At 42.1% G+C, this 20,597-nt stretch overlaps 1 protein-coding gene across 1 annotated transcript in view; it reads right to left on the reverse strand.

Moving 5' to 3' along the window:
* Positions 1-16,422, reverse strand: part of PCCB (propionyl-CoA carboxylase subunit beta) — a 130,461-nt gene extending 114,039 nt beyond the window's left edge. Inside the window, exons 1-5 of the mRNA XM_037844497.1 lie at positions 16,197-16,422; positions 13,213-13,332; positions 12,069-12,137; positions 9,389-9,445; positions 7,399-7,512 (exon numbers count right to left, since the gene is read on the reverse strand). Of these exons, the coding sequence (XP_037700425.1) occupies positions 7,399-7,512; positions 9,389-9,445; positions 12,069-12,137; positions 13,213-13,332; positions 16,197-16,397 (561 nt within the window). The 5' untranslated portion in view covers positions 16,398-16,422. The remainder of the gene's footprint in view (positions 1-7,398; positions 7,513-9,388; positions 9,446-12,068; positions 12,138-13,212; positions 13,333-16,196) is intronic.
* Between the last annotated feature and the right edge of the window lie 4,175 nt (positions 16,423-20,597).

Raw genomic sequence — 20,597 nt, forward strand, 5'->3', positions numbered from 1 at the left:
AGAATTCTGAATGCCACAAGAGAGAAGCAACATGTCACATACAAGGGAATCTCAATAAGATTAACTGCCAATTTCCTACTGGAAACCATGAAGGCAAGGCGGCAGTGGGATGACATATGTAAAGTGCTGAAAGCAAAGAACTGCCAACCAAAATTTCCATATCAAGCAAAAATGTCTTTGAAAACTGCTGGAAATACTAATACTAATAAATGGCAATAGAAAGATGCTTCCTTAAAAAAAAAAAATGAAGGAGAATAAGACATCCCCAGATAAACAAAAGCTGAGAAAGTTAGTCACCATTAGAGATGCTAAAGAGAGTTCAGCAGATGAAAGGAAAGAACACTAGAAAGTAGATTGAAGCCACATGAAGAAATAAAGATCTCTAGTAGGAATAACGACACAGGTAATTATAAATGCCAGTACTATTATATTTTTGATTTGTAACTCTACTTTTTACTTCCTATGGGATCTAAAAGGCAAATTACAAACTGCAATTTGAAATCAGTGGTTTGGGACTCAACGTATTTTTGACAAGAACTGCATAAAGGTGGGGGGTGTAGCAGGGCATAGGAACATAGGTCATGTATGCTGCTGAAGTTCAGTTGGTGTCAAAGGCAGACAAGATTGTTACCGATTTAAGATGTTAAATTTAAGCCACTTGGTAACTACAAAAAAATACTGGAGAATATGCAAGCTCATAGAAACAGAAATTGGAGGATAGGCTGAGCACAGTAGACGCAAGAGTCAGGGGAAATGGGGAAATTAATGCCATAATGGGTGTAGGGTTTCTGTTTGGGGAGATGGAAATTTTTATTAATGGAAGGTGCTGAGAGTACCACAATATTGTCAATGTGAATTATCCCACTTAACAGTATTCTTGGGAGTGGTTTAAATGAGAAAGCTTACGCTGCAAATATGTTCCAATAACTAAAAAAAGGAATGAAAGAGCAACTAAAGAGACAATGACAACTAAATGCAAGACACAATCCTGGATGAGATTTAACAAGGAACTAGAAAAGGCTTAAAAAGATGTTATTCGGACCTAGGAAAAAACTGGAATACAGATTGTAAGCTTTACATCAATGCTAAATTTCTTAAACTGAATAACTGCATGGAAGGTGGTTACATAAATGAATATCCTTGGTTTAGGAAATGTACACGGCAGTATTAAATGTTCAAGAAGCCTGATGTATATACAACCTACACTCATGTGTTTAGAACATAGGTCAATATATAGATAAATGGTTAGATGGCTGACAAGGACACAGCAAACATGGCTAAATGTTAAAATTAGTGGACTGACTAACACAAAGTGTTAATAATAGGGAAAACTGCATGTGTGTGGGGAATATATGAGAATTCTGTGTTTTCTGTATGATTTTTCTGTAAACCTACAACTTCTCTAATAGAAAATAAATTAACATAAACAACTTTTTTTAAATGGTAGATCCAAGTATTGGAGAGGGGGTAGGGGTGTGCTGGAGTTCTCTGTATGGGGTTTGTATTATTTTTGTAAATGTCCTGTTAGTTTGACAGTATTTCAAAATAAAAAGTTTTTTTTTTTTAATAAGGAAATGAAATTAATTCAGGGTGAAAAACATCACCATAGAAAATAAGAAACATTCAAACACGATGTGATTGAAAAAGGTCACTTTCAAGGTCTTCTCAAGGACTCTCCCAACCTAATATTGTAAAATACATATAGCAGAGGTAGGTAAATTTCTGCTTATTCTAAAGACAAAGGAGATTTTTTTTTTTCATCATTTCAGTTTTAAAATGCCCTAATTGAGGATGTGGAATTATGCAATTTCATTTTAGAATTACGAATAAAATATTTTGGTAATAAAAAATGATAATAATACTAGCACACCAAATCAAACAGCAGATTAGAAGAATTTCGAGTGTGATTTATCCCAGGAATGCAAGGGTGATCCAACATTAGAAAATTAATGTACTACAGCACATTAATAGAATGAAAGAAGTTTTGGAAAGGAATAAGTAAAACTATCTCTATTCACAAATTATATGATATATATTATATAACTAATCCCAAAGAATCTACAAGAAAGTTAATAGAGCTAATAACCGATTCAAAAAAGTTGTATAGTACAAAAATCAACATGAAAAAATGAGTTGTTTTTCTATACACCAGAATAAACAATCTGAAAAGGAAATCAAGGAAGATGCTATTAACAATAGCATCTATTAAGCAATAAATTCTTAGATAATGACACCAAAAGCACAAGCAGCAGATGAGAAAACAGATACACTGGTCTTCATTAAAAGTTATAAAATTTAACACTTTTGTGCAAAGGATATTATCAAGAAAGTAAAGTAACAACATACAGAATGGGAGAAACTATTTGGAAACCACATTTCTGGTAAGGGTTTCATATCCAGAATATATAAAGACCTCCTACAATTCAGGAACAAAAACACAAAGAACTCAACTAAAAAAACAGGCAAAGTTCTTAAATAAACACTTCTCCAAAGATATACAAATGACCAATAAGCACATAAAAAGATGCTGAACATTATTAGTCATTAGGGAAATGCAAATCAAAACCACAATGAGATTTCTCTACACACGCACAAGGGTGGCTATTATTTAAAAAGAAAGAAACAAACAAACTAAAAAAAAACAGGTGTTGACAAGGATGTTGACTAACTGGAACCTCATGCATTGGGGAATGTAAAATGGCAGTTCTTCAAAAAGTGAAACACCAAATTACCTTACGACCCAGAAATTCCACTCCTAGTATACATTCAAAAGAATTGAAACACGGTAGCAGCATTATTCACAGTAGCCAAAAGGTGAAAACAGATGTCCATCAATAAAAGAAATGTGGTATAAGCATGCAATGGTATATTACACTGCCAAAAAAAGGAATGAAGTTCTGAAACATGCTTCAACACAGACGAACATTGAAAACAGTATGCTGAGTGAAACAAACCAGATACAAAGGGACAAATAATGTATGATTCCACTTACGTGATACCTAGAAAAATACCTAGAAAAAGCAAATTCATAGAAACAGAAAGTAAACTAGATGTTATTAGGGGCTGAGGATGGGGGAATAAGGAGTTATTGCTTAATGGGCAAAGAGTTTCTATTAGTAATGGAAGGTGGTAATGGTAGTACAACACTGTAACTATAATTCATTCCATCCAATTTTATACTTAAAATGGTTAGAATGGCAAATTTTATATTATATATATGATACTGTACCAGTTTGAATGTATTATGTCTCCCAGAAAAAGCCATATTCTTTGATGCAATCTTATGGGGCAGACTTTTTAGTGCTGATTAGATTGGAATCCTTTGAGTGTTTCCATGGAGATATGACCCACTCAACTGTAAGTGATAACTCTGATGAGATAATTTCCATGGAGGTGTGGCCCCACCCATTCAGCATGGGCCTTGATTCCTGGAGTACTACATAAGCTCAGACAGAAGGAGCAAGCTTGCTACAGCCAAGAGGGACACTTTAAAGAACGCACAGAGCTGAGAGAGGAACTGTAGCTTACAGAGACATTTTGGAGACAGCCATTGAAAGCAGACTTTTGCTCTGGAGAAGATAAGAGGATAAACGCCCCAAGAGCAACTGAGAGTGACATTTTGGAGAGAAGCTGGGGCCTGGACAGGAACGTCTTGGGAGAAAGCCATTTTGAAACCAGAACTTTGGAGCAGATGGCAGCCACATGCCTTCCCAGCTATCAGAGATTTTCTGGACGCCATTGGCCATTCTCCAGTGAAGGTACCCAACTGCTGATGCATTACCTTGGATACTTTATGGCCTAAAGACCAACTGTGCAACCAAATAAACCCCTTTTTAAAAAAGCCAATCCATCTCTAGTGTTTTGCATTCTGGCTGCATTAGCAAACTAAACCAGATTTTGGTACCAGAGAAGTGGGGTGCTAGTGCTGCTGTGTTTGCAAACACCAAACATGTTGGAATGGCTTTTTAAATGGATAAGAGGAAGGTTCTGGAAGAATTCTGAGGAGCTTGACAGAAAAGGCCTAAAATGCTTTGAAAAGACTGTGGAAATATGGACTTTAAAGATACTTCTGGTAAGGCCTTGAGCAGACATGATGAATGTGTTGTTGCAAACTGGAAGGAAGATGATCCTTGTTTTAAAGAGGCAGAGAATTTGGGAAAATTGAGTCCTGTTGTTGGATGGAAGGCAGAATTTCAAAGCAACACCTGGAATATTTAGCTGATGAGATCTCCAAGCAAAATAAAGAAGTAGCAGCCTGGCTTTTACTTGCAGCTTATAGTAAAACACGAGAAGACAGAGATATGCTGAGAAATGAACTCTTGGTTTCAAAGAAACCAGAAATTGATGGCCTGAAAAGCTCTGGCCTTCCAGGGGGTGAAACCCCAGAAGCTACAACCCAATGTGAGGATGTAAACAAACATGGAACCCAGCCACCATTTCAGTACAAGCCAAGATTGGAGAAGGAGTTAAGCAGAAAGGATTTGTGGAAAGTCCTATTGTCTGACGGCTTTGACCCTGTGTGCTTCATGCGAAGCCAACAGAATTTTTGCAAGCTCTTTACACACAGAGCCGCTGCCAGTCAGGACTGGAGGAGACAGACAAGGAACAAATTGAAGGAAAAATTTCTTCAAAGGCAGAGCCATGGAGGTTGAGATGTGGAGTCAAGAGGTCTCAGGCTGGGAGAGCGGAGTGGCCCACACACACGGAAAGGGTTGAGTTTGCCCCAGATGTGGAGGGTGGGCCTTCCACCTCTATGTTCAGGAAAGGTGTTGCTACCACAGGCCTCAAAGAGGGTGGAGCATATTCCCAGGGGACTGAGGGGACCCTGGCTGCCACCCCACTGTTCTGAAGGGGTTGAGCGTGTGCCCCAGAGACAGAACCCAGGTGCTGCCCCAATGTTTGAGGAGGGTGGGGCCAAGAAGGTGGTCTCCCCAATGTGTGGATATGTTGGAGCACTCACTCCAGCGTTTGGAGAGGAAAGGGCTGCCACAAAGGCCCTTAGGAAGGGTCAGACTCCCGCTCTCTCAAGCCCCAAGGATGCAACATCGTTCTGTTAATGACTCTCAGACTTTCAAATGTAATGGAGTTTGCCCTGCGGGTTTAAGGAACTCTTTTGGTCCTCTTAACCCTGCTTTCCTTTCAGTTTCTCCTTATGGCAATGGGAATGTTTACCCTATGACTGTCCCTCCTTTGTATATTGGAAGCACATAACTTGTTCTAAGTTTCACAGGTCCACAGTTAGAGGGGAATTATGCTTTAGCTCAAATCATGTCTGTAACTGATTAAATGGGATCTTGTACTTACCTATTGTTACTGAAATGATTTAAGTTTTTGTGATATTGTGACGGGATGAGTGTATTTTATATTCGGAAAGAATATGTTTTTCCAGGGTCCAGGAGGTGGAATGTGCCGGTTTGAATGTATTATGTCCCCCAGAAAAAGCCATATTCTTTGATGCAATCTTGTGGGGCAGACTTTTTAGTGCTGATTAGATTGGAATACTTTGAGTGTTTCCATGGAGATATGACCCACCCAACTGTAAATGATAACTCTGATGAGATAATTTCCATGGAGGTGTGGCCCCACCCATTCAGCATGGGCCTTGACTACTGGAGCACTATATAAGCTCAGACAGAAGGAGCAGGCTTGCTACAGCCAAGAGGGACACTTTGAAGAACGCACACAGTTGAGAGAGGAGCTGCAGCTTACAGAGACATTTTGGAGACGTCCACTGAAAGCAGACTTCTGCTCCGGAGAAGCTAAGAGAGGATAAACACCTCAAGAGCAAGTGAGGGTGACATTTTGGCGAGAAGCTGGGGCCTGGAGAGGAACGTCCTGGGAGAAAGCCATTTTGAAACCAGAACTCGGGAGCAGATGCCAGCCACATGCCTTCCCAGCTAACAGAGGTTTTCTGGACGCCATTGGCCATCCTCCAATGAAGGTACCCAATTGTTGATGTGTTACCTTAGATACTTTATGGCCTTAAGACCGTGACTGTGTAACCAAATAAATCCCCTTTTATAAAAACCAATCCATTTCTGGTGTTTTGCATTCTGGCAGCATTAGCAAACTAGAACAGTTACCACAACAAAATAAAAATAAAACAACAAAACAATACAAGAGAAATGAATTGGATGGAGCGCAGATATGACAAGCAGCATTAGTAAACAATTAATTAAGCAATGCATATCTTAATGTCTCTAGAGTCTCTCCCTTGAAAACAAAACAAAAACCAACTCCCCGGCCTGTATTCCTAAAGCTCTGTTAGACTAGATAATATCCTAAAATTCTGACAAGTTCTAAAATATGGTTTATTGCCACTCCTCTTAGGCCCGCTCTTTCTTTCCTTTGTTTATAACAAAGGCATGACACCCAGGCCAAAGTAGACCTTTCTGGCCCAAAGTGTTCCGGCCAAGCCACCCAAAGAACTAATTCTTCCCGGTGGATTATCCCTAGAGCTCAAGTTTAAAGACTAAAAAGGAGGTTTAAGATCTACAAACAGTGCCTTCTCAGCTGACAAAAATATTCCTGCAACTAGCTGAGTATCTTACACAAAGTAAATACAAATTTTTCTGACTAGTCCCAAAGGGCAGCGCCCATGGGTGAGACCCCTTATAAGCCCACAGGCCAGGGGATGACAAGAGCAGCTGGCCTGATTAGAAACAATGTCTGCCTGTGTCTTTCCCGCCCTCTCTTTCCTCCCCTCCTGGAAATGCTACTCTGTCTCTTTTCTCTGGTTTCCATCAGGCTAGTATCTCCCTCCCTCACCCCAATCTCCCTTACTCTTATCTCTCACAGTACATTTCACATGTCAAAATAATTCATTTATTGTAATTCTTTTTGTGGTACTTTTTGTTTCTTTCTCTCTCATGATTTCAGTCTGTAAAAAAGCAGAGAAATACCTGAAATGTTGTTCCCCAAATGTTGCTTCTGAGTGGTAGGATTTGGGATGATCTCCCTTCTTTGTACTACTGCTTGAACTCTGTATAATGATCCTGTAGTGTTTTAACCAAAAACTAAAAAGAGGACTATACTTTTTAAAAATTCCTAATCCTAGAAAATCAATTCATTTTAACCTTTGATAGTCTCTCCTCACTTTTGAAAAAAAGAAGAAAAATATTTTCAAGAGCCTTTCCCTTATGAATAGTCTTTAATAAATGTTGTTTTCCCCTGTGAGTGGCTCTCCAAAAGAAAAAAAAAAAGAATTCTCCCCACCTACTCTCTCCTGCTTTTCATCCACGCTTACCCCCACCCACACTGACACAGGGAGGAGCCACAGAACAGACACAACAGGGCAGAGAACAATGAGCAAAGATGGGGAAGCTCTAACCAGGACACAGCTTGGAGAACCAAGCCCTATACTTTTCCACTCCCTATTCTCCATAAGAGGTCTCTCACCAGAAAGATGTCTGCGTAGCCAGCCAAGGACTCCACCCCCTCCTGGATCCGTGCTCCCCCAGAGTCATTCAGCCCAATCACTGGAGCTCCCACTGTCATGGCCTGGTCCATAATCTGAGATGGCACAGAAATCTTTCATGAGACAACTGCTCCTGCTATCAAAAAAAGCATTTATAATACATGCTACAACATGGATGAACCTTGAAAATACTATGCTACGTGAAATAAGCCAGACACAAAAGGATAAATATTGTATGATTCCATTTATTTGAAATATCTAGAACAGGCAAGTTCATGGAGACAGAAAGATTAGAAGTTACGAGGGGCTGCGGGGAGGGGGAATGGGGAGTTATTGCTTAATGGGTACGGAGTTTCTGTTTGGGGTAATGAAAAGTTTTGGTAATGAATGAGGGCGATGGTATAAAACATTGTATATGTAATTAATGCCACTGAATTGTGCACTTAAAAATGGTTAAAACTGCAAATTTTACGTATGTTACCACAATAAAGTAAAATAAAAAACAAAATAAACATTTACAAAGCACCACAGTGTTTTCTGAAAAATTAGTGCATTTTTTCAAAACAGGAGGTGGTAACCCTGGTTTAGTTCCCCACGGTGATTCCGTACCTTCATGAAAGGCAAAGGACCATATATTTAAAAGGCTAATTAAAGCCTCCAAACACCCAAGAGCCAGAGCACTTCCTACAAGCAAGAGGTAAGACTGCGCATGGCAACCATTTCCAGAACCACAGGCACAGGCAGGAGCACTTGTAATATTTTTTAGCAGCCAGTTGTGTTCCTGGTTACTCCTTTGGAAGAGATGATAGCAGACTGGATGGTAAAGTAGCATTTGTGTGACAGCAGATGTTGACCCATCTGTTAAACTGAGGCAAGACCCAAGCCTGCTTTTACTTCCAATGTGGCAAATCTTCCTCGTGCATGAGTAGTTCTAATGGCATAATAGCACATTCCTACATTTCCTGATTGTTTACAAAGTACTTTCATTTCCATTACCTTAGTTAACCATAACAGAGCCAGTAAAAAGAAAAATCAATGTATTTTAGTTAAGTGATTTGCCCAACATCTCAGAAGTAATGCACGACAGGGCCAGGTCTGGAATCCATGGGCTCCATTATACAGGGAACCGCTGCCCAGCTACTGACAGTCAACTCCACTCTTAATTCCAAAATTCTCCAAAAATTCGCTACACTTTTATTCTGATCTCCAAAGGCATCTACTCTCTAGCAGTGCTTTTAAAATACCCTCACGTAATCCTTGCACTGATCTTTACATCTTAGCACCAGGACTCTCCACCTAGACCAGCGGTTCTTTAGCTAGAGTCGTCTGACCCCCTAGGGATCTGTGAATAGATTTCAGAGGGGTCCATGGACTTAAATGGGAAAAAGTGTACATCTTTATCATTATTAACTCTAGCTGACCTTTGGTATTTCCTTCAATTATGAATATAGGCAACAAACCACCATAGTAGAAATACTGGTGATTTTATCATTAATAGAAATCACAGATATTTTTATATAAAACTGTTATATAAAAATATTATATAAAAAAAGTTGTTACAGAATCTTGAAATATGATTTCATTCATCCCTGCTTTGAAATTACAGTAATTACTAGATCCTTGCTAAATCTTATTTAACACATTAATAAACACATATATTACTATATTACAAATGTGTTTTTTTAAACATATTTTTAATCCTTTGTAATCCTATGCAATTTATTTTATACTTGTAAAAACATTATTCTGAGATATGGATCTAGGCTTCACCAGCCCACCAAGGGATCCAAGGTCCAAAAAATTTTAAGAACTTCAGCCCTGGACTGGGGGTACCTTTGGGTCAGCACCAGTTCTTGCACACCTCTGTCCCACCCCCAGCACCCAGCTCAGAGTCTTGTACCCCAAGGAGATCCAATATGCACTGTACGACTGATCAAAGTACTGGGTTTACTTTCAATATTAAACACTTACTTTGCAGACCTTTTGGGCATGTGCTCCAGACAGACTGCCTCCGAAAACTGTAAAATCCTAAAAAGAAAATACAATTAAATCAACAAGTAAAACATAGTGAATGGCCAGAGATGAAGACCCAGTAGGAGGAAGAAAAGAAAAATTCATAGATAAAATTTCTTTTAAGGATTTTCAGAAGTTAAAATTTTTTTTAGAAATCTGATCTATAAATTTTTCCACAGACTATTAAATGTATCTTACAGAGAGTCATACATTATTATCTAGTCTTTGCTCTACAAAATTTATTTGTAGCTCTGAGAAAAGGAAAATTTTCCATGCAGAACTAACCCTAATGTCATATTCTATAGCTATCCATCAGTGAAGCACTTCTTTTACTAGAAAATATTTTACATTTTGACGAGAGGGAAAAAAAAAAAAAAAAAACGGATCAGAGCCTTCATTGCACCCTAAATGACAGACAGGAATTAAAAACAGAATCAACCTATGGAGACAAAAAAGGAAGAGACAATAGTGGAGGAGAGACTGACCAAATCTAAGGGAAACCAGAAGCACAAGAAGTAATACTGGACCACACACCTGCAGAGCAGGTAATTGTAAGGAGGGAACAACCCAGGAACCATGGAAGATGGGAGTGAAGAAGGGGCCAAAAACAGAGATTAATGGAAAGTCTGTGTTAGGAGCAGTTAGATACCACAGGGCCTTTCCTTCACCTTGAAAGGAAAAACGATGTTTCGTCTCTAAATAAACTTAACCAGAGGGGCTCTGGACTCACAATCACCAGCCCTAAAGGAAGGCAAAGGTGAGGCTGAAAACTGGGATATAACACACACAGAATTATGAGCCAGTGGTGGCCCCCACCCCAGAATACCAACAGCTAAATTGTCAGGTAAGGGACTAAGAAGCTTCTCTGGAAAAAATGGAACCTCCCCAGAAAAATATACATACAGACATTGACTTTGGGGGATCACCACAAAAATGCTGGCTCATCACTCCCCATCCCCAGTATCCTTTATGGCCTATTCAAATGTCCTGTTTTTCCTAAAGCCTTCCTCAACTTTGGATGTGAGCTTCAGTTGTTCTGGGCCTACAGTACTTCTCTGGAACCTTCCTTGCCCTATCTGTACTGCAGTCACTCATATTCTGCCACAAAATGATTAGCTTCTTCAGGGCAAGAATTCTGTCTCAGTCACCACCACATCCCCCTCATCCCCAACCCACTCCATGGGCAAAAGATGTATTCAAAAGTATCAATTCACTGAATATCTGTATCTGCTTAACAGTTAGGAGAACACCACGTCCAGAAAGCACAGTAACTTTCTTTGCTCTATCTCATTGATGTCCCTTCTGTAAGAATTTTCACCTAGTTCTCATAAATTGAAAAAAAAAACAAAAAACAATCTAAGATAATTGATTTCTTCTAAGTTCAGCATTTGGCAGTCCCATTTATAACAGTTTTAAAACATTTCAAAAGTAATTTGATTAATAAATGAATATGTATTTCTAAATACAATAAATTGAAAATTCACCAAAATAACTACTTTACTATCAACCACAGAAAACATTTTATGTTCCTAGACAAGCTACATAACTTTAGATTTGTAGAAAGAACTAAACATCTAGAATTATATGCATATTTCCACCTCTCAGGAGGGAAAAAAATAATCAAATCAAAATTGTAATATAATGTATTCTCTGTAATAGTTTTCCATCGCTGCTGTAACAAATTACTACAAATTTAGTGGCTTTAAAACAACACAAATTTATTCTTACAGTCCTGTAGTTTAGATGTCCTACACAGGTCTCCCTGGGCTAAAATCAAGATCAAAAGGGCTGTGTTCCTTTCTAGGGGCTCTTGAGGAAAATCCGTTTTCTTGCCTTTTCCAGCTTCTAGAGCTTATCTGCATTCCTTGATTTGTGGCTGCCCTCCTCCATCTTCAAAGCCAGCAACAACAGGTCAACTCCTTCTCACAAAGCATCACTCTGACCTCCCCTTCTCTCTCCCTCTTCCACTTCTAGAGGATTAGGCCCACCTGAAGATGATCCCGGATAATCTCCCCATCCTAAAATCAGCTGATTAGCAACCTTAATCCCATCTGCACCCTTACTTTCCCTTTGACCTATAAGGTAATATATTCACAGGTTCTGGGGATTGGGACTTGGGCTTCATGGGGTGAGTAGGGGGAATTATTCTGCCCACCACATTATCCACAGTTCCAGCTTGAAGAAACTGTATCTGTCTTGATGCAGCCTGATATAACTTTTTTGAACACTTTCATGAAAGCCCAAAGCTCAGGGGCCTGTGGTTCTGAGAATCCAGTCCCCTCTGACCCACTGTACCTCTCTGGTCCACACACAAGCCCAGGACCCAGCTGCCCTTCAGGGACACACCCAACCCTGCTAAGAGGAACCTCACTTGCTTGGAATAAACTCCTGATTCCTGGGATTTCTTACATGCCTACTGCCCTGTGACCCTCTCTAAAACAGGCTAAGTACTCTTCTTCTCTGAGAAAAAACACACAGTAAAATTCTCTGGAGAGATGCACTGAGAAACAGAGAAAATAAATCTCTCATCTGCCCCAAATTACAGGCAAGTTTTCATTCCTCAATACTTTCATCTCACAAACTTTGCTCCTAGCTCTATCCTCCAGGAAAAGTTCAGCCTATTGGAGTTATGAAATACCTGGCTGAAGACATAAACCAATCTTCCATTGATTCGGCCCCGTCCAGTGACCACACTGTCTCCAGGAAACTACCAGAAAAAAATGGAAGAATAAAGGTTAAAAACCCAAATACTTCTTTTAATGAATTTAACAATTATACACCAATGAAAAATAAAAACAAACAAAACCCACCCAAATACCTTAAAATTCAATGTGAACATGATCATGAAAGAATACCCCCCACTCCCACCTCCAACCCACCCCACCCCAAGCTTTCCAAGAGCAAGCTCTGGGCTATGCTTCATCAACAGGAGTGAAGGACACTATAGTCTAGGCCTCACACTCCTTCCTATAAGCAGAACAATCAAGGTGCACCTCAGGGGCACCACTACCAAATGCTCATGGAAAGGAAAATGCCACAAAAAGAAATATGGCAATTTCTACAAAGTCACACACTCCCAAAACCTAAAAAAAAATGGAAAAAAAAAAAAAAAAAGCAAACCCACCATTTTGTACAGAATCCTGGCAATCACTGTGTGGTCCACAATGGCTCAAATGGAGCCAGCTGCTTTGGTATCAAGTTTACAAACACTAAGTTACAAAGAGAACATACAGGACCTGAAGAAAACTGGACCAAAGTGAGTCCAAAGTGCACCCATGGAGATCATCCAACTGAAGGAAGAAGAGTTGGTGACTCTGACCTCAAAAAACTGCAAGGCATATACTTAAAGGGTATCAAAAGAGGCAACTGGTCAGCCTTTAGGGGTCCCCAGCATCTGGAACCTGGACAGACCAGAACACAACTAAAAGACACATTCACCCTTCACTCCAAGACGGTCATGCTGTATTAGCAAGTACTCTTGAACCCGCCACCAGAGCTCTTGTACCTGGATCAGAGTCACAAAGGACAGGGTATAAGCAGCCCACCCACACTCCTTCACCTAAACACAAAGGTGAATGGGGAACCTGGGGGCCCCAGGAGGCTTCTCCGAGGCTCTTCAATTCCAGGGTCCCAAACTTGAAAATTTTAAAATATATACTGAGTACCACAAGGACTTCAGAGAAAAGCCTTACAGACTCATTACTCTAGAGGGTAGGTAGACAGGCAGAGCCACAGTTGGAAAGGGCAACTTGGAGACTCAAGCAACCTTTACGGACAGATACCTTATTCTTATCAGCAGCCATTCCAAAATCTGCACATCTATGTTCCACAAACATGTCGCTCTCAACAAAGCTTCCAGGGTCCAGCAAGAGACTGATCCGCTCTCTGGCCGTTAGCTTTCCCTAAAATGCAACAGAAATCACTCAGTGAAGTCATCATAGACAAAGTTAGTAAGCAAAGGTAAAGGTGCTCATGGGAGGGCCAGGAGGACACATCTTGCCCCTTTACCCCAGTGAGAAAGGCTCCATTTTCCCCAGCTCAGAGTAGGCAAGCAATATCAGTAGACTTCAGAGGGTAAGGAAATCAGGGTGGACAGGGTGCTCCAGGAGCCGCGTAACTATGAAAGGCAAACAAGGAAGTAGGAGGGGGGAAACGGTAGAGGAGAGTTAAGGAAAGTCTGACCTTGGAAGAACATAACTAGTTCACAAACACTTACTGGAGACCTAAGGAGGAAGAAAAAGAAGAACGTAGAAACAGAAGGTGGAAAAACTAACGCAGGCTTGGTGAAGGGTATGAGGCTTCACCCCTCCTTCACAGGCTTTTCCTAGGAAAGACCATAGAAGCTACAAACGACCAGGGACCAGGCCCTTCCTCCACCTCCCAGCTCTGGCCCCAATTCCAGGACACACTATTTCCTGGTTTTTCTCCTGCTTCCTCCATGAGTTTCTCCTTCTCCATCTCCTATCCCACACTGAGGGCCCTGCTTGATGACAAATGATGCAAAGACAACCCCACAGAAGAGAGTGGCTAGGCAGAAGGGGAATGAGACAGTGCTAAAGAGCTCATTCAAGAGGGGTAAAAAAAAACGCTACTTGGAGATAATGAAGTTGGGGCCTCAACTACCAAGAGCCTCCAGTGCTTGGGCTCCCAAACCTTCAGTCCCAGCTAAAAGCTCCAGTCCATGGTCCCCACCTACAAATCACCTCATATTGGCAATTTTTTTCCTTATGAAAAGCCAAAGCCAGTGAGGTTGTGTTAAAACAAGTAAATGGAGGATCCCACACGCTGTTGTGTAAAGTAGAACAACTTTTCAGGAAAGCATTTTAGCAATATGTTTCAGTTTTTAAAATATTTATACACTTTGACCCAGTAGTTCTACTTCTGGAAATCTATCCTAAATGTAAATAGTCCAAATTTTTTTAAAGGGAGTGGGGAGGGCTTTATTCACAAAGATGTTCGTTCAGTACCATAATTAGAAAATCAGACACAACCTAAATTTCCGAGAGTAGGGAAATGATTAAATATTGGCACTTCAATAACTATATAATATTCCTTGGAGTAGACTATATAATAAATAGAAATTGTCTGGAAGGGTGTATAACCCCAAATACTAACAATTATTATCTCTTGGCAGTAGGATTATAAACCTCCAGATTTTTTTGCCTCTATTTTCTCATTTTTGTAAAATGAACATTACTTGTGTCATTTTAAAAATATAGAAGTGTTTATACAGGATTTCCATAGTTTAGACAGTGTTTATGTTATAAAAAATGACAAAAAACTTTCATTTTAAAACTAAAATGCGTCCCTTGCTAGTTTTTTATCTGTAGAATTCTCTTTCTGGAGGCTATAAATCTATATCTACTTAGGTTATACGAAAGAATTACAAAAGAATTTCCTATGAAAACAACAGCTGTTCTACAGAGTCAAAAAATTCAAAGATCATCCCCCCCACTCCCAACAGTACTTAAATCTGCCTCCTGAGTCAGCTCTTGCAAAGAATCGCAGCTTCTGGAGGTTAACAGTTGCACAATCTTCATCCAAACCCTTGGGAAGGAGTGAGACAGTGTTCTGGGAGGAACTGAGCCATGGGTTCTAAGAGAAAGTGTACAGGAACACTGACAGGCCTTTCCAGAGGCTGATGTACCCTTTCCCTCACCCCTGATAGAGCCTCCCCAGGGGAGGGAAGGATAGCACCACTGGCACCACAAACCATCAACCAAATTTACATCTCACTCCCAAATATCAAAAAGGAACTATCAACTTCAGGCCCATGAATTATGGGAATTTACAGCGTCTGAACTCAATTTAGACTTAAAAAAGAGAGTTGGCTCAAATGTCCTTGCTAAAGACCCCAGCCCTAAGCCCCAGTCACCTCCCCCATGCCAGGTGAGTTGTGCCTGAACATCCTTCATTTCTAAGAGCCTCACTTCTGCAACCTCATGTTGATTATTTAATTCAGCCAGCACACTGGTTCAGACTCACCCACGTGTCAGGGAAATACTGGATGAATCTGGTTTCAAGTTCCAGATCACCTGTCCCAATCTCAGTTTTTGCTGCTGCTAAATGGCCCACCCAGCCTATCTTTGCAGACTTCACTGTCGTACAAAGGCCAGATGCCATTCTCCACACACAACTCGGGCCATGGGGGGCAGTATGTCAGTTGCGTCTGCTCAAGACAAGTGCTGTTCCTAACAGGACGGTAAATGCAGTCTGAGACCCTAATGGAGCTGGGCTGGCATTCTGGGGACATAAGTTTCAGAAGTTCCTTCCGCGCGCGTACTCACACACCCACCCCCAGGTTAATGCGTGAGTTTGCCCAAGTTACTTTCCCTGCCATATGCCTCGATTTTCCTGCTTGCATGATGAACCTACTGCCACTCTTCTATGGGGAACAAGAAGGAGCAGCTTTTTAAACTGTGTTTATTTTTGTTTCACTATCTGTACGCCAACAATAAGGCTGTGAGGAAAGTAGTATTACTATCCGTTTCAGAAAAATTGACTCTTAGAGATTAAGTAACTTGCCCAAAAGCTGATAGCCCTTAAGTAGTACATCGGCAAAAGCCCAGCCGAATCCGTCTAAAATTCCGAAGAGAAAGCAAAGATTAATAAAGGGTGCCGAGCCAATTTTTACCAGCCTCCGGGTGAATACTTTCGCCCCGCCCCCTTCCCGGCATCGCGCAGATTGGCTGGGAGACCCCGGGTGCCACCAGCCAGGCAAACTGTGATAGGCCCGGAACACGGGGGCGGGCCAGACGGGACTCACCCTCTTATGCTGCGCGTCAATACGGTGCTGGCCACCTCCCACCAGTGCACTGTTGCGCTTTTTCTCGATGCGCTCGTTAACGGAGACGGGCTGACTACAAAGGCTGCGAACTGCGATGCTTCGCGCTGTCAGGCTCCCGAGAACTCTCACTACAGCGCTTAACTTTGTTCCGGCCACCAACACCCGCATTGCCGCCGCCATTTTTGCTAGGCTGTCGCGCCCCCAACTGGAGGGCCTCAGTGCGCATGTGCGTCAAGCGTGGGCGCAGGGAATTCTGCGCCTGCGCAAGGTCTGCGAAGTGTGGGAAGCTTGGGGGCTGACCTGCAGAGCGTTCTTGGTGGGTCTTGAGATACGAGTTCGAGACCCAGGGCGGCCTTGGGGGAGCTGTCACCGAGAGAAAAAGCATGTGAGTGGCCCACCGGTCTTGTACCCACCCGACTGCCCAGGAAAGGGGCTTAGTCCTTGCTCTTCATTGGCACCTAGACCCCTAGTTTTCTCGTCCCAACTCTTACAGAAAATATCGTAATGATACAAATAAGAGTTAACCGACATTGATTGAACAGTGTGCCAGGCGTTGTTTTAAGCACTTACGGTGCATTACCTTATTTAATCCTCCCAGTAACTCTAGCGAATAATTCTTAAAGTGTGGATTCAGCAGTCTCAGCATCACCTGGGAGAAAGTTGAAAATGCAAATTCTCGGGCTCCACCCCAGTCCTATTGAATCAGAAACTCTGGATAGTGATCGCTATTTCAACAGCCTATACTTCTCATTTTTAGCCATAGAAAACTGTTAAAGTTGATTGTTAACCCCCTAAGCTCCAGCTGGCAGCAGGGGCCTTCATAAAGTCCAAACTCTGGTCTGGGTCTTCACCATCATTGCAGTTCAATACAGCAAGCGTTTCTGAGCACCAGCGCTGTGCCAAGTATTCAACATCAGTACTAGTTACCCTTGCCTAGAGTAGGCATCATTCACCTAAGTACGTCCGGAACCTGAGGGTCCAAGGACTGAAGTCATGTGGCTGGACAAAGCTCACCTGCATCCTTCTGGCTCCATAACTGGTGCTCTGGACCCTGCTTTTGGGTCCCTGCTCTTAGCACCATGCCAACCTAAGGAGGTGTATGGACAGAGGGCTGGCCTTGGGGAGCACAGGCGAGAATTTGGGCAAGGCTGGGTGTGTCAAGGAGAGTTTCTCAAAGAAGGTGACTGCATGCCAGGGAACAGGAGCAGCGTGAGCAGAGGCCTGGCATGTTCAGATTCCTGCACACACACCACTTTGTTGTGGGTCAGTTTGGGGGAGGATGGCAGGAAATGCGACTGAAAAGGAATAATAAAGCTGTATTGCCATGTTCAGAAATTGGGACTTGATTTGGTCTGGAGGCAACAGGACTCCCTTGTCCTCTAAAGCGTCTTGTAGATCGCTTTCCTATGACACACCGCACACCGTGTTTAGATTGTTTAGATCCCTCTCCAGCTAGACTGTAAGCTTCCAGAGGGCAAGGATCAAAGTTGTCCTCACGACTGTGGCCCATGCACCTGGAACAAAGCCAAGCACATAAGAGCCCTTCAGACTGTATTTGTGGAATTGAATTGAGGTAGCAAATAAGCAATTGCATGCATATCTGGAGATTTTCACAGACTCCTGTGCATCCTTTGAAACTCTGCTCAGTGGTCATCTCCAAGCAATCTACCCTGATCTTCCCTCTACCTAGCTTAGGGGAAATGTTGGTCTCTCAAGGAAGTTCTTCTTAATTGACTTTGAATGACAAGTGCCTAGCAGAAAGCCCAGCACAGGGGGCCTCTGTAAACGATAATTGAACTGAACTCATGCTCTCTCTCCAGCTAGTCGCCCCCCTCACCCCTTCTATTTCCTCTTCCTCATATTTCATCTCTTCCTCCTCACTGTCCTAGTGTCCTACCCATGGGTGCTCCATACACAATTCTACAGATTCCCACCATCTCAGATGCAGGTCTCAGCCCAGTGTGGATGGGGTTTGGAGGACAGTTGAACTATTTGGTGTGTAGCTTGCCCTCTGGAATCCACGCATGCTCTGGGCTGCTTTCCTGTCTTAAGTCCCCCTCTCAGTGTTGCTATATTTGAGTTATCTCACCATGTGGGACAGGACTCATCTAGATCTGTCTGTAGTTTTCTCACTTTGTGAGATGTTGTTCTAGTTTGCTAATGTTGCCAGAATGCAAAACACCAGAAATGGATTGGCTTTTATAAAGGGGGTTTATTTGATTGCACAGTTACAGTCTTAACGCCATAAAGTGCCCAAGGTAACGCATCAACAATCAGGTACCTTCACTGGAGGATGGCCAGTGGCGTCCGGAAAACCTGTTACCTGGGAAGGCACGTGGCTGGCATCTGCTCCCAAAGTTCTGGTTTCAAAATGGCTTTCTCCCAGGATGTTCCTCTCTAGGCTGCAGTTCCTCAAAAATGTCAGTTTTAGTTGCACTTAGGATATTTGTCCTCTCTCAGTTTCTCCGGAGCAAGAGTCTGCTTCCAACGGCTGTCTTCAAACTGTCTCTCATCTGCAGCTCCTGTGCTTTCTTCAAAGTGTCCCTCTTGGCTGTAGCTCCTCTTCAAAATGCCACTCACAGCTGCACTGATTTCCTTCTGTTTGTCAGCCCATTTATATGGCTCCACTGATCAAGGCCCATGCGGAATGGGTGGAGCCATGCCTCCATGGAAATTATCTTATCAGTGTTATCACCTACAGTTGGGTGGGATGCATTTCCATGCAAACAACCTAATCCAAACATTCCAACTTAATCCGCACTAATGTGTCTGCCCCACAAGATTGCATCAAAGAATATGGCTTTTTCTGGGGGACGTAATACATTCAAACCAGCACATTCCACCCCCTGGACCCCAGAAAAACATATTCTTTCCAAATACAAAATACATTTCATCCCATCACAATATCACAAAAACTTAAATCATTTCAGTAACAATAGTTAAGTACAAGATCCCATCAAAATCAATTATAGGCACGGTCAGTCCAAAAGCATAATTCCCCTCTAGCTGTGGATCTGTGAATTTAGAACAACTTATGTGCTTCCAATATACAAAGGAGGGACATTCATAGGATAAACATTCCCATTGCCACAAGGAGAAACAGTAAGGAAAACACAGGGTTCACAGGATCAAAACAGTTCCTAAAACCTGCAGGACAAATTCCATTACATTTCAAAGTCTGAGAGTCATTTACAGAACGATATTGCATCTTTGGGGCTTGAGAGAGTGGGAGTCTAACCCTTCCTAAGGGCCTTTGTGGCAGCCCTTTCCTCTCCAAACGCTTAGGTGAGTGTTCCAATGTATCCACACACTGGGGAGACCACCTTCTTGGCCCCACCCTCCTCAAACATCGGGGCAGCTCCCAGATTCCCTTCCATCTCTGGGGCACATGCTCAACCCCTTCAGAACAGTGTGGTGGCAGCCAGGCTCTCCCCAGTTCCCTGGGAATATGCTCCACCCTCTTTGGGGCTTGGGGTGGCAGAACATTTCCTGAGCATCGAAAGCGGAAGTCCCGCCCTCGACCTCCATGCGTGTGGGCCACAACACTCTCCCAGCCTGAGACCTCTTGACTCCAGACCTCAATCTCCATGGCTCTGTCTTTGAAGAAATTTTTCCTTCGATTTGTTCCTTGTCTCTCTCCTCCAGTCCAGACTGGCAACGGCTTTGTCCATAAAGATCTCTCAAAAATTCTGTTGGCTTCACATGAAGCACACAGGGGTCAAAGCCATCAGACGATAGGACTTTCCACAAATCCTTTCTGCTTAACTCCTTCTCCAATCTTGGCTTGTACTGAAATGGCGGCTGGGTTCCATGTTTGGTTACATCCTCACATTGGGCTGTAGCTTCTGGGGTTCCACCCCTTGGAAGCCCATAATTTTCCAAACCATCAGCTTCTGGTTTCTTTAAACCCAAGAGTTCAGTTCTAGGTTTATCTCTCTCTGCTCACATTTTACTATAAGCTGCAAGGAGAAGCCAGGGTACATCCTCCATACGTAGTGTGGAGATCTCCTCAGCTAAGTATTCCAGGTTGTCGCTTTCAAATTCTTCCTTCCATCTGACACCAGGACTCAATTTTGCCAAATTCTCTGCCACTTTAAAACAAGGATCACCTTTCTTCCAGTTCGCAATAACACGGTCATCATTTCTGTTCAAGGCCTTGTCAGAAGTATCTTTAGAGTCCATGTTTCCACAAAATCTTCAAAGCAGTTTAGGCCTTTTCTATCAAGCTCCTCACAATTCTTCCAGAATCTTCCCCTTATCCATTTAAAAAGCCATTCCATCGTGTTCGGTATTTGCAAACTCAGCAGCAAAAGCACCCCACTTCTCTGGTATCAAAATCTGTTCTAGTTTGCTAATGCAGCCAGAATGCAAAACACTAGA

The sequence above is a fragment of the Choloepus didactylus genome, chromosome 1 (genome assembly GCF_015220235.1).
Source record: "Choloepus didactylus isolate mChoDid1 chromosome 1, mChoDid1.pri, whole genome shotgun sequence".
NCBI classification, from domain to species: Eukaryota; Metazoa; Chordata; class Mammalia; order Pilosa; family Megalonychidae; genus Choloepus; species Choloepus didactylus.